General features: G+C 48.2%; 1 protein-coding gene across 1 annotated transcript in view; it reads left to right on the top strand.

Moving 5' to 3' along the window:
- The window catches only part of LOC140201704 (protein C-ets-1-like), a 24791-nt gene extending 16093 nt beyond the window's left edge, over nt 1–8698 (top strand). The window contains exons 7-9 of the mRNA XM_072266251.1: nt 3441–3722; nt 5223–5341; nt 6405–8698. Of these exons, the coding sequence (XP_072122352.1) occupies nt 3441–3722; nt 5223–5341; nt 6405–6620 (617 nt within the window). The 3' untranslated portion in view covers nt 6621–8698. The remainder of the gene's footprint in view (nt 1–3440; nt 3723–5222; nt 5342–6404) is intronic.
- Nucleotides 8699–12850: the final 4152 nt, after the last annotated feature.

A 12850-nucleotide genomic window follows, 5' to 3' on the forward strand; every position in this document is an offset into this window, starting at 1 on the left:
TGTTTTAAGATTCCACAAACCAAACGATCGCTTAGTGCACCATTGAGCCCGTTACCGACTGACAATGCTCAGACAATTTCTTCAATTCAGCCACGTACACTGAAATCGACTCCCTTTCTTTTTGATTCCACTTATGAAACCCAACGCGTTCTTGTCATGGTCCGGTCCGTGAATCCGCATTCCGGTTTATGGTCTGGTTTATGGTCTGGTCCATTGCTCCTTATTCCAGGTTTTCCGGTTTTCCTTTGTTCTGTTAGGTGCTCTAATTGAGGCACCTGCTTCACATTTTGGGCTGGCTACATAAATAGCTCCTTGGTTCAGCTTCATTTGCTGGACTGTTCCGTTCCCTTTCCTTCCTCTTCCTTCTGTAGCCTTCGCCTGAAGCCTCACTTGAAGCCTCGCCTATTCTCGCCATCAAGTTCTACTGCCGGAGCAAGACCGGAAGCCTGCTGTGTCTAGATAAGGAACTGTCTTTCGTTGCTTGGAACTGTCTCTGTGTCCGCGCCTTCGCTAGGTGGGTCCGGCCATTTGCTGCTACTTTGCGTAGGAAACTGTCTCTGTGTCTTGCCCTACGTCCTGGTCCCTAGAAGGGGTCCTGACTCTGTGTAGAGCCCTGGCCCCAAGACCTGCTCCCAAGGAGGGTTCCTGGCTCTGTGTTTCCGTTCTCTCACGACCAAGGCTCTGTGTTTCCGTTCTCTCACGACCAAGGCTCTGTGTTCCCGTTCTCTCACGACCCAGGCTCTGTGTTCCCGTTCTCTCACGACCCAGGCTCTGTGTTCCCGTTCTCTCACGACCCAGGCTCTGTGTTCCCGTTCTCTCACGACCCAGGCTCTGTGTTCCCGTTCTCTCACGACCCAGGCTCTGTGTTCCCGTTCTCTCACGACCCAGGCTCTGTGTTCCCGTTCTCTCACGACCCAGGCTCTGTGTTCCCGTTCTCTCACGACCCAGGCTCTGTGTTCCCGTTCTCTCACGACCCAGGCTCTGTGTTCCCGTTCTCTCACGACCCAGGCTCTGTGTTCCCGTTCTCTCACGACCCAGGCTCTGTGTTCCCGTTCTCTCACGACCCAGGCTCTGTGTTCCCGTTCTCTCACGACCCAGGCCCTGCGTTTCTGTCTCCATCGACCAAGTCAACGCTTCGTGTTCTCGTCCTGTCCATGTGCCTCGCCCAGCCCAGGAGTACCTCACCCAGCCCGGTGCTGGGCTTCCCTTGTCCTGTGCTGGGGTTCCCTCGTCCTGTCCAGTAGTCTCTCGTCCAGTCCTGTTGCCTTGCCACGTCTTGTCCGAGCCTGGATCCAGAGTCCGAGCCGGAGTCAAGACCCAGGTTCCGGGTCCCTGTCCAGTCTCTGGCTCGGAGTCCTTGTCCAGGTTCCAAGTTCCTAGTCCCTCGTCCAGGTCCCGCTTTCCTAGTCTAGTCCTAGCCCAGGCCCTGTATCCTAGTCTCGTCCAGGGCCTGTGTCTTGTCCAGCGTCGTTTCTTCCCCACTTACCTTGCTTTCTTGGCACACCTAGTCCTGTTACTAGTACTTCAGTGTTTGTGTCTTTGCATTTGGGTCCGCTCCCAGCGCCCCCCGTATGACAGTTCTGCAATCAACAATGTCTTCGGTTCTAAATGTTCCTGCATTACTTTGACATTATCAGCAAAGCTCATTTCTGCTGGTTTGGTTTGAGGATTTAAACTTCGAAGCAAACTGTATGCCTTTAAACTCAATGCACTCAGCAAAATTGCTAGTCGTTTCTCATTGGCTATTTCATTTACTTCAAAATATTGATGTATTATCTCATATTCCTGTTATCGTTTCTGTAACCAAACGTGTCAGACTTCCTCGGTAGCCAGCTATTTCTACTTTTTTAAAATGATATTATCACCCGGTACTCAATTTTTTTTTATTAATCCGTGAATTATTCCGTTTAGTGCCGAAAACAAAATCTCTATGGTGTCTTCCCTTCCGAAGAACAGATGCTGCGCTGCTTTTTTTTGTTGAAAACTCAACGGTCTCTGCATGTGCTGGGTTGCGCTATTTTTTTTACCTGCCGTTCTTCTCGCTGTTTAACAAGTCGGTAGCCATATTGGGTTCGTTTTAAAGATACCTTGCCGCGATGTTATGTTTTGCAACAGAGCAGGTGAGGGAGGCGGTCTTACCTTAGGCGAGGTGCGCACGTATTACGCGGTGGCCTGATGACATATGCAATCACGTATTCGTACACGTAACCCGTAATGAATTATTTAAACGAACAGGAAAGCTTAATCAAACAATGAGCGTAGGTTTTCAGCGAAACGGTCTCCAGCCTGCGTCGGGTCTCGCCAATATATAGAAGGCCGCACCGGGAGCACCTACGCTCGTTGAACACCAACGCTCTGTCCGCCAGAGAAAGCAGGATCTCCCAGTGGACACACATTTTAATTCCACCTTCCATTCCCATTCTGATATGTCCATCCACGGCCTCCTCTACTGTCATGATGAAGCCTCACTCAGGAGGAACAACACCTTATATTCCGTCTGAGTAGCCTCCAACCTGATGGCATGAACATTGACTTCTCCAACTTCCGTTAATGCCACTCCTCCCTTTCGTACCCCATTCCTTATTTATTTATTATTTTTATTTTCCCCACTTTCTCTCTCTCTCTTTTCTCCCTCTGTCCCTCTCACTATAACTCCTTGCCTGCTCTCCATCCTCTGGGCTCCCCTCCCCTTTCTTTCTCCCGGCTTCCCGTCCCACGATCCTCTCCCTTCTCCAGCCTTGTATCTCTTTTGCCAAGGAACTGTCCAGCTTTTGGCTCCATCCCTCCCCCTCCTGTCTTCTCCTATCATTTCAGATCTCTCTCTCCCCCTCCCACTTTCAAATCTCTTACTATCTCTTCTTTCAGTTAGTCCTGACAAAACGTCTCGGCCCGAAACGTCGACTGTACCTCTTCCCATAGATGCTGCCTGGCCTGCTGCGTTCACCAGCATTTTTTTTGTGGGTTGCATGTATATACATACAAGATTACTCAGATACTACTGAAATAGTAAAAACGCAGCATTCATGACATCACACCTACCTCGTTATATTCTTGCAGTTTATTGCTTATCTGCTCTGCGTGTTCTCTGTAACAGTAATACTTTATTCCTCATTGTTGCTGTTTTATTTTGTACTAGAAAAGCGCACTGTGTCGTGATCTGATCGACAACAGTATGCCAGTATGCAAAACAAACTTTTTACTTTATCTTGATACATGCGACAATAATAAACCAATGCCAATTCTCCCCTCTTCAAGGCCTGACAGCAAGTACCATCCAGGAAATGACAGCTTCTACCTCGCTGTTATCAGCCTCCCGAACGGAATTAGAATTACTAAAAGATGTATTCTTGACCTCACAGTGTGTGTGTGAGTGTGTGGTTAGTTTATTACCTAAAACTGTCTGTAAACCTACTGTTTCTTTGCGGTTTGTGCTCTTTAAGGTGCAGAGATGATGCTGGACGGATATCACACCTCCCTCCCCCAGCACTCCTTCAGCAGGCAGTGGAATGGTACCTCCAGAAGTAACGGGGGACCGGCAGATCTGCTTGAATACGGCGCTGGCTGGGATGGACATTTATCCATCCATGGTGACCCAGCCGGTGAATACACCCTGTCGGAGCAATCAGCCAATCGGTCACGCCACGCACCCAGAGACCGGTGCCGAGGTCCCTTTGTACCGAGAGGCCGCACTTCATGCGGCCCAGGACTGCTTGAATACGCAGGTAAGCGAGATAGGGCCGGAACTCATCGCCCTTCCCTCGCCGTTCATCTAGAAATGGGGGTGGACCGCTCGCTGCAACCACTGAAGGGTATGAGGGAAAGCGGCTCCCAAGGCGCTGTCGGTTACGGGGTGCGGAGAACCCCGGCGTCGATGAAGGGGCTGCTGATAGATTTCTGAGTCGGGGATTGAGTTTGGAACATGAGGGTGGCGGTGTTGCCTTGGCTCTCCCTCCCCGGCTCTTGTCCCCGTCCTTCTGAGCGGAGAGAGCAGCGGTTCGTGAGCGGCTGTCGGAATGTCCGTGTCCACACGTTGGTTCTGTTGATGGTGCATGCTAGCTTCACCATGAACCTTCCCAGCATCTACCACCTCCTTGCCTCTGTGACCCACTACAGCCCTCTCCGTCCCTGAATTCCCACCGGCCCCTGCACCCCTGCTAATCTTCTCCTTCATGTCTCTGTAAACCCCTCCAGCCCCTGCACCACCTCCCGGTCTCTGTAACCCGCTCTAGTTACTACACCCTTTCCCATCTCTATGGTCTCATTTGGAATCTCTATGGTTCCTACACTATTCTTCATCTCTGTAATCCGCTCCAGCTCCTACACTCCTCCCCGTATCTGTGACCCGTCCGGCACCTACATTCCTCCGATCTGTGTAACACTTTCCACCACCTGCACCAGTTCCCTTCTCTGTGACCCGATCTGGCCTCTAAACCCCTCCCTGTCTCTGTGTCCCCCTTGAGACTATGTCTTTAACTCACCGCTCTGGGCCCTAGTCCTCTCCCAAACCCTGTGTACCCCTCCCTGTATTTATGATCCCCTCTGGCCCTGCGAAGCCCAGTATGGACGTTATGGTTTGTATACTGTATTGTAATGGGTAGATCTTTCCTGTTTATCGGCGACGGTGACTGACCTTTGATCTCTCTCTCTCTCTCTCTCTCTCCCTCTCTCTCTCTGTTCTTCCCTCTCTTGTACCTTCTCTTTCCCCCTTTCTTATTTATTTCTCTTTTCTTGTTTTATTTTTCTTCTTAACTCTTTCCCTCCCCTTTTTCTTTGTCTTTCCCTCTCCTATTCTCCCCATTCATCGGTCTCTCTTGCTCCTCCCTCTCCTTTTTCACACTTTCTTCTCTGCTCCTTTCTCCTCCTTTTTCTTCCTCTCCTCCCTCTCACCTCTCGCTCACCTTTGTCTTCTTCACCTCTTCTTTCATTCACACCTTTCACACTTTATCTTTCCCCCTTTCTGTCCCTTCCCATTTCTTCTTTCGCTTTCACTTTTCTTTCTCTCCACTCCCCAATCTCTCTCTTCAATTTCTACCCTCTCTCATTTTCTCTCTCTCCTGTCATCCTTGATGCTACTCACCCCACTCTCCCTCTCGGCAATCACTCCTCTCCCTTACCCTCTTGCTGTATCTCACAATCAATCTCTGTCCCTCTATCTTCCTCCCTCTCTCCTCTCACTGCACTCCCCCCTCCACCCCCCCAACCTCCCCCCCCCCCCCCGGCAGGAAACGGACCCATCCAACTCTGGCAATTCCTGCTGGAGTTGCTCCTGGACAAATCCTGTCAGTCCTTCATCAGCTGGACCGGAAACGGCTGGGAGTTTAAACTCTCCGATCCCGATGAGGTGAGATGCTTCCCGTCGGCCAGATGGAACTGGAATTGGGGTTGGAATTGGTTTATTGTTGACACAGGTACCGAGATGCAATCTTGTTCATGCAGATCAGTTAATTACAAAATGAATTGAGGTAGAACAAGCTAAAACAAGAACAATTCGGAATAAAGTGTAAATAAAGACACGGAAAGTGCAGTGCGGTGCACTGCGCAAAGTTATAACGAGGTAGATTGTGAGGTCAAGAGTCCATATTTTCAAGAGCCTGATAACAGTGAGGTAGAAACTCACTTTGAGCCTGGTGGTATGTGCTTTTCAGGTTTGTATGTTTCTTTTGCCCGATGTGACAGGGGAGAAGAGAGAATGTCCAACCTCCGTATTCAAGAAAAGAGGAATGTATCACAGAGGGAGCGCAGTGCAGATTCAGCTGAAACGTATTGAGTAGGTTAATGTCAGTAGCCTCTGTGCCACTGATTCCATATCTGATCACTGTTCACAGTTCTGTTCCCCTTATCAACGGATGCACTTGCCTGAGAGGGAGTGTGTTGAAAAGTCACCAGACAGGCTTTGGAAACGCGCAGGTTTGCAGACGGGAAGGGATGAAATAGTCTTGGACTATTATTGTGACATGTACCGCGATAGAGTGAAAAACTTTTTGTTTTGCATGTCATCCACGCCTATCATTTAATTACATCAGTTCATCGAGATTGTACAAGGGAAAAAAACAGAATGAAGAATGAAGTGTAACAGTTAAAGTGCAGTGCAGCCAGACAATGTGCAAAGGCGATAACGAGATAGATTGTGAGGCCAAGAGTCGATCTTATCGTATAAGTGGAATCAATTTTTTAACTGCAAGATAGAAGCTGTCCTTGAGCCTGGCGGTCCGTATCTGATCTGACCTGAACCAAACACCAGTACTAACAGGAATTCCTCTCTCACTTTCTCCCCCTCTCTCCTCGCTGCTCTTCTCACTCCACTCTCCTCCTAACTCTCTCTCTCTCCATCTCCTCTCTCTCTCTCTCTCTCTCTCTCCCCCCCCCCTCTCTCTCCCTCCCCCCACTCTCTCCTCCTCTCTCAGGTGGCCAAACGTTGGGGCAATCGGAAGAACAAACCTAAGATGAACTACGAGAAGCTGAGTCGTGGTCTCAGGTACTATTACCACCGGGACATCATTCAGAAGACGTCAGGCAAACGCTACGTCTATCGATTTGCCTGTGACGTCCAAGGCCTTCTGGGAAAGACACCCCAAGAAATCCACGCTCATCTGAATGTCAAACCACGGCCGGGACTTTGAGGAATTAAAGCCATTTTTTTCGTGTTATTTAACATAAGGTTTGAAGACGGAGAGTGGCACATTGGATTCACTTGAAAATTGGAACTGGTAGAAGGTCTAATGATTAGAGTCGCTCAGCTCTCAATCAGGCCCTTCGGCCCAACTCGTTTATGCTTGTCCATCCAAGCTCGTTGAATTTGCCTGCACTTGGCCCACGAAACCTTTCCTATTCCTATACCTATCCAAGTGTTTTTAAATGCTGTTATTGTACCTGCATCAACTACTTCCTCTGGCAGTTCGTTCCATATTTAGACAGCACTCTGTGTGAAACAGTTACTCCTCACGTCGATTGTAATTCTTTCTCCTCACACCTTAAACCTGTGCCCCCGAGATTTAGACTGCTCTGCCTTAGTGAAAAGCACTGTGTCCGTCCGCTTTATCTACGCCCCTCATAGTTTTATAAACATCTAAAAGGTCACCTCTCAGCCTCCTTCACTCCAGGGAAAACAGTGCCAGACGCATCAATGAAAGGGAATAAATTCTTTGGGTTGAGACGCTTCATCAGGACTGGAAGGAAAAGTGGCACAAGCCAGAAGAAGGTGGGGGTGGGGGACAGCAAGGAGTAAATCTGGCGGGTGATAGTTCAATCTGGCTGAGACGGGGAAAGTAGGAGGGTGGGGGAGTGGTGACAAAGTGATTGATGTGTGAAACGAGGAGGTGATAGGTGGAAGAAGAGAGGATCTGACAGGAAAGGGCAGTGGATTTAGAATGAAGGGGAGGTGCTGGGAACCAGACTGAAGAAAGCGTGGGCTGGTTATGATGGTGGGGAGGGGAGAGTGGGTGAGAGGGCAAACAGAATGAGAGAAAATAGGGGATGAGTGTCGAAGATAGAAACAGAGGGGAGTGGATACTAGAGGTTAGAGAAATCAATGTTCATGCCAACAAGCTGGAAACTACCAAGATAGAATACAGGGGCCACACAGGTTGCTGGAGAAACTCGGCAAGTCAGGTCGAAGCTAAGCGGGGCAATAAACCGTCGACATTTTGGGTCAAGATCCTTCATTAGACTAGAAAGTAAGGAGGCAGCAGCCAAAATAAGGTGTGGGAGGGGAAGGAGTAAGAAAGGAGGAGGTAGAAATTTACTGAAGGTTGGAGAAATCGACCTTCATGCTATCAGGTCGGAGGCCACTCAGACGGTATATGAGGTGATGCTTCTCAATCTGGGTTCGGCCTCCTCATAGCAGTAGAGGAGGCCACGGGCACATGTTTTGGAATTGGAATGGATGGCCACCTGGATGTCCTGTCAAAGCAGTGCCCAAATCTGCATCGGGTCTCACTGATGTAGAGGAGGCCGCACGGGGAATACTGGGTATAGTAGATGGCCCCATCAGACTTGCAAGTGAAGTGTTATCTTACCTGGAAGATCTGTTTAGGCACCTGAATGGTGGTGTGCGAGAAAGTGAAGGGACAGGTTCATCACTTGTCCCTCTTACGGGGGTAAGAGCAAGGAGAGAGATCAGGGGAGAGGGACGAAGACAAAGTTCAAAAGTTCAAAGTACATATGTGTCACTATATACAACCCCGAGATTCACTTTCTTGTGGGCATTCTCAGCAAATCTATAGAATAGTAACTATAACAGGATCAACCAGAGTGCAGAAGAGAACAAACTGTTCAACTGCAAATATAAACAAATAACAATAAGTAATGAGAACATGAGATAATGAGATAAAGCGTATTTGAAAGTGAGATCACTGATTGTGGGAACATTTCAATGATGGGGCAAGTGAAGACGAGTGTATTTACCCTTTTGTTCAAGAGCCTGATGGTTGAGGGGTAGTAACTGTTCCTGGACCTGGTGGCGAGTGTCCCGTGACCCTTGTACCTTCTTCCTGACGGCAGCTGCGAGAAGAGAGCATGATCTGTGGGGTGGGGATCTCTGATGTTCAAAGCTGCTCTCCTACGTCAGCGTTTCATGTGCGAAATGGTTGGGAGGGCTTTACCCGTTATGTACTGGCCGAATTCACTACAGTTTGCAGGATTTTCCGTTCAAAGACATTGTGTTTCCATATCAGTAAATATACTCTCCACTACACATCTATAGGTGTTTGTCCAAGTTTTAGATGTCGTGCTGAATTTCTGCAAACTCCCAAGGAAGTAAAGGCACTGCCGTGCTTAATTCACATTTGCATTTACGTGCTGGGGCCAGGAATTTTAAGCTGCTAACACTCTCTACCTCAAATTCTCCGCTGAGGACTGGCTCATGGGCTTCTGTTTCCCCTGTCTTGGTCTATAATAACTTCCTTGTTCTTGGTCTTGCAAATTGAGTGACAAGTCGTTGTTATGACACCACTCAGCAAGCGAGACAAGTGAGTCCTGTAGAGAGTGATATTAAAACTGATTGTGAATGTAGATTATGATTTAGACTATATGCTGGATTAGAATTAGGCCATTTGGCCCATCGAGTCTGCTTCACCGTTCCATCATGGCTGATTTATTATCCCTCTCAACCGCTTTCTTCCACCTTCTTATTAGGCGCCAATCAACCTCCATTTTGAATATACTCAAAGACTTAGCCTCCAGAAGCGGCAATGAATTTCACAGATTCATCGGTCTCTGGTTAAAGAAATTCCTCCTCACCTCTGTTCTAAAGAGGCGTCCTTCTATTGTGAGTCTGTGCCCTCCCCCCTTTCTGTTTTCCGCAGGGATCGCTCCCTACGCGACTCCCTTGTCCATTCGTCGCCCCAGCCCTTCCCACCGATCTTCCCCCCGGCACTTATCCTTGTAAGCGGAAGAAGTGCTACACCTGTCCTTACACTTCCTCCCTCACCACCATTCAGGGCCCCAGACAGTCCTTCCAGGTGAGGCGACACTTCAACTGTGAATTTAAAAACGCAAACACGAGGAAATCTACAGATGCTGGAAATTCAAGAAGCACACACAAAATGCTGGTGGAACGCAGCAGGTCAGGCAGCATCTACAGGAAGCGGTACAGTCGAAGTTCCGGCAGAGACCGTATGTCAGGACAAAGGGTCTCCGCCCGAAACGTCGACTATACCTCTTCCTATAGACGCTTCTTGACTTGCTGCGTTCACCAGCATTTTATGTGTGTTACTTCACCTGTGAGTCGGCTGATGTGATATACTGCGTCCGGTGCTCCCGGTGTGGCCTCCTATATATTGGTGAGACCCGACGCAGACTGGGAGACTGTTTCGCTGAAAACCTACGCTCTGTCCGCCAAAGAAAGCGGGATCTCCCAGTGACCACACATTTTAACTCCACGTCCCATTCCCATTCTGATACGTCAATCCACGGCCTCCTCTACTGTAAAGATGAAGCCACACACAGGTTGGAGGAACAACACTTTATATTCCGTCTGGGTAACCTCCAACCTGATGGCATGAACATGGATTTCCCTAACTTCCTTTAATGCCCCTCCTCCCCTTCTTACCCCATCCTTTAGTTATTTTTACACCCCCCCCCCCCTTTTGTTTCTCTCTGTCCCTCTCACAATAATTCCTTGCCTGCTTTCCATCTTCCTCTGGGCCTCCCTCCCCCTTTCTTTCTCTCTGGGCCTTCTGTCCCATGATCCTTCCCCTTCTCCAACCCTGTGTCCCTTTTGCCAATCAACTTTCCAGCTGTTATCTTTTTCCTCCCTCTCCCGTCTTCTCCTATTATTTCGGATCTCCCCTCCCCCTCCCACTTTCAAATCTCTTACTATCTCTTCTTTCAGTTAGTCCTGACGAATGGTCTCGGCCCGAAACGTCGACAGTACCTCTTCCTAGAGATGCTGCCTGGCTGCTCGTTCCACCAGCATTTTGTGTGCGTACCTGTTATGTCTCACCTGATTTGGATGGTTATTTTATTTCTAATTACTAGATCTCGCCTCACAGATTTGATTGCTCATTATCGTGTGTTAAACAATTAGCTTTCGTCATCAGGGCGGCCATTTTATATCTTTGTATGTTTCATTGGTAGTTAGAAGTCGAAGGAATTTCAATCAATATTTGAATTTCCTTTCATTAGAACACCGGAAAGTACTGTCTTGAGTACTGTAACGCGTTGGTGAATAACAAAACCGCTTCCAACTACAGCTACGCCGGAACTGGAGTTATAGGCCTGATCAGCTTGAGAAACGGGGAAAACTCGAGTGAGGGCAGAACTGGAAGAGTGGTATCCCGCCGAGGTAATGTAGACTGCTCACTTCAACAAACTCGTCCTGACTCTAGGCTTATAGCAGGGAGCCAAAGTCTGCGGGAGCTAGGAGACCTGCTATTCGAGTTGCAGGCTGCCAAAACTGAGAACTACTGACGTGGCTTGTCTGCCTCGACTCTACACAACGAATTCATACTATCTTGGAGAAACTCCCCTTTAGTCTGCAGGAGAAATGGACTTCTGAGATGCTAACTGGAAAAGAAAGTCACTTTCCCACTTTCTCCTTTTCTAGTTTCATCCGGACTGAAGCAAAATGAAGATCGACCTCATCTTCAATGTGACCGCCTCTAGCTCAGCGCCAGTTAAATCAGAAATCTGTTTGAGGCCCTGTCAGGGTGCACAGGACTTAGATGGACAGAGCTATCCAAAAATGATAATTCTAAAATCACAGAAGATCCTAACAAAGAGCGTCCTCTACATCGGAAACCACACCCTCTCCGGAAGTGTAGAGGCGTCAGAGAGAACCCTCCAGAGGAATGAAGGGATTTCCTTAAAAAACACTCCATATGTTTCCGCTGCTGTTCCTCAACCAGCCGCCGGGCGACTGACTGTAATGTTGGCATCCTAGTGCTCTGAATGCGACAGAGACAAACACATTTCAGCTCTTCTTTTTGACCTGCCTTCCTGGTCTGTGTAGACCATCATAAGTATCTGCTTGTAGCATGAAGGGGAGGGAATCCCCTTCCTCCCTGGTTGCCACCTCTTCCTGTTCTGAGGTCTGTGGGGAAAACTCTGCCAGTAAGTCGTGTTGAAGGATCTGCCTCGTCAATGATTACCCAGAAGGATCAGGATGTATGTTGTCTTGAACGATCAGTGCAATAAGTCTCCAGCTAAATTATTTCCTCAACGTCTTCAACATGACCGATGGAGCCTCACCTTATACACTTGAGACATATGTAAGAGTGTCACAGATGGTTGGGCGAAGAGCAAGAAGTTTCATTGTCGAATCTGTTGATGGAAAAGACTCCTTTAGCTCTTCCCACGCTCCTGGAGTGTGAGGAACTTCCAGACAACACAAAGGAAATCCTCACTCCAGAAGCAGCGACTTACCACACTCGGCTGAGGTCCCTAGCCACCAAAATACCATCACTCGACCTGGGATCTTGTTCCTGCTTGGAACAGACATCATACACAACCTACTCGAGCTACGGAATTGGCCTCCAAATGCTCCCTTTGCGCAGAGTTTAGCACTTGGGTGGGTCATAGCAGGAGCCGTCTGCCTAGGAGGTGCACACAAACCTTCATCTGTGTACTTGTTCAGAACTAGCATTCCAGAAAAACGGCGCCCCAGTCTGATGGCTCCCTGCCTTTGCACCATCCAGCTTCGGCCAGTTCTGCCAGCCTTCTGTCTCTCCCGCCTTGACCTCACAACAGATTTTTGATAAGAAATACATGGGTGAAGCTGCTTTGCCCATATCGAGGACAACAAACCAGCACCTTCCATGGATGACCTTACTTTCCTGAGATTGATGGATAACTGGTTCCATCATGACAGCTCAAAGGGACGAGTGGCACATTTCCCCATCTGTAGCACATGACAACACCACCCGAACAGTCGTGAGCAAGCAGTTGCTTTCACGTATGCTCAACAAACGTCCTAAAATTACTGGGGAAAGAAACGAACAGTATAATTGCAAAACTAGAAATTTGGAAAATGGTTGAAACATGAACACCGGTTACAAATCTGTTAAAACGAAGACAATATATTTTTTTTATATAGATTCCAGATTTGTTTTGGACTCTGTATTTTTCATACTATCTAATTGGCTTATTTGGAAGTTTGGATGGTGATCCCTCTTGAAAGACAGAATTTTACTTCTGTACTTCGAATCCATTTGAAGGTCTTGTTATTTTTTAGTATTTGACTGTGCTATTCAATTGATCGGGAGCATTAACTCTAATATGTTTAATATTAGAAACCATAGAAAAACTACAGCACAGAAACAGGCCTTTTGGCTCTTCTTGGCTGTGCCGAACCATTTTCTGCCTAGTCCCACTGACCTGCTCACGGACCATATCCTTCCATACACTTCCCATC

This window comes from Mobula birostris, chromosome 8 (assembly GCF_030028105.1).
Source record: "Mobula birostris isolate sMobBir1 chromosome 8, sMobBir1.hap1, whole genome shotgun sequence".
NCBI lineage: Eukaryota > Metazoa > Chordata > Chondrichthyes > Myliobatiformes > Myliobatidae > Mobula > Mobula birostris.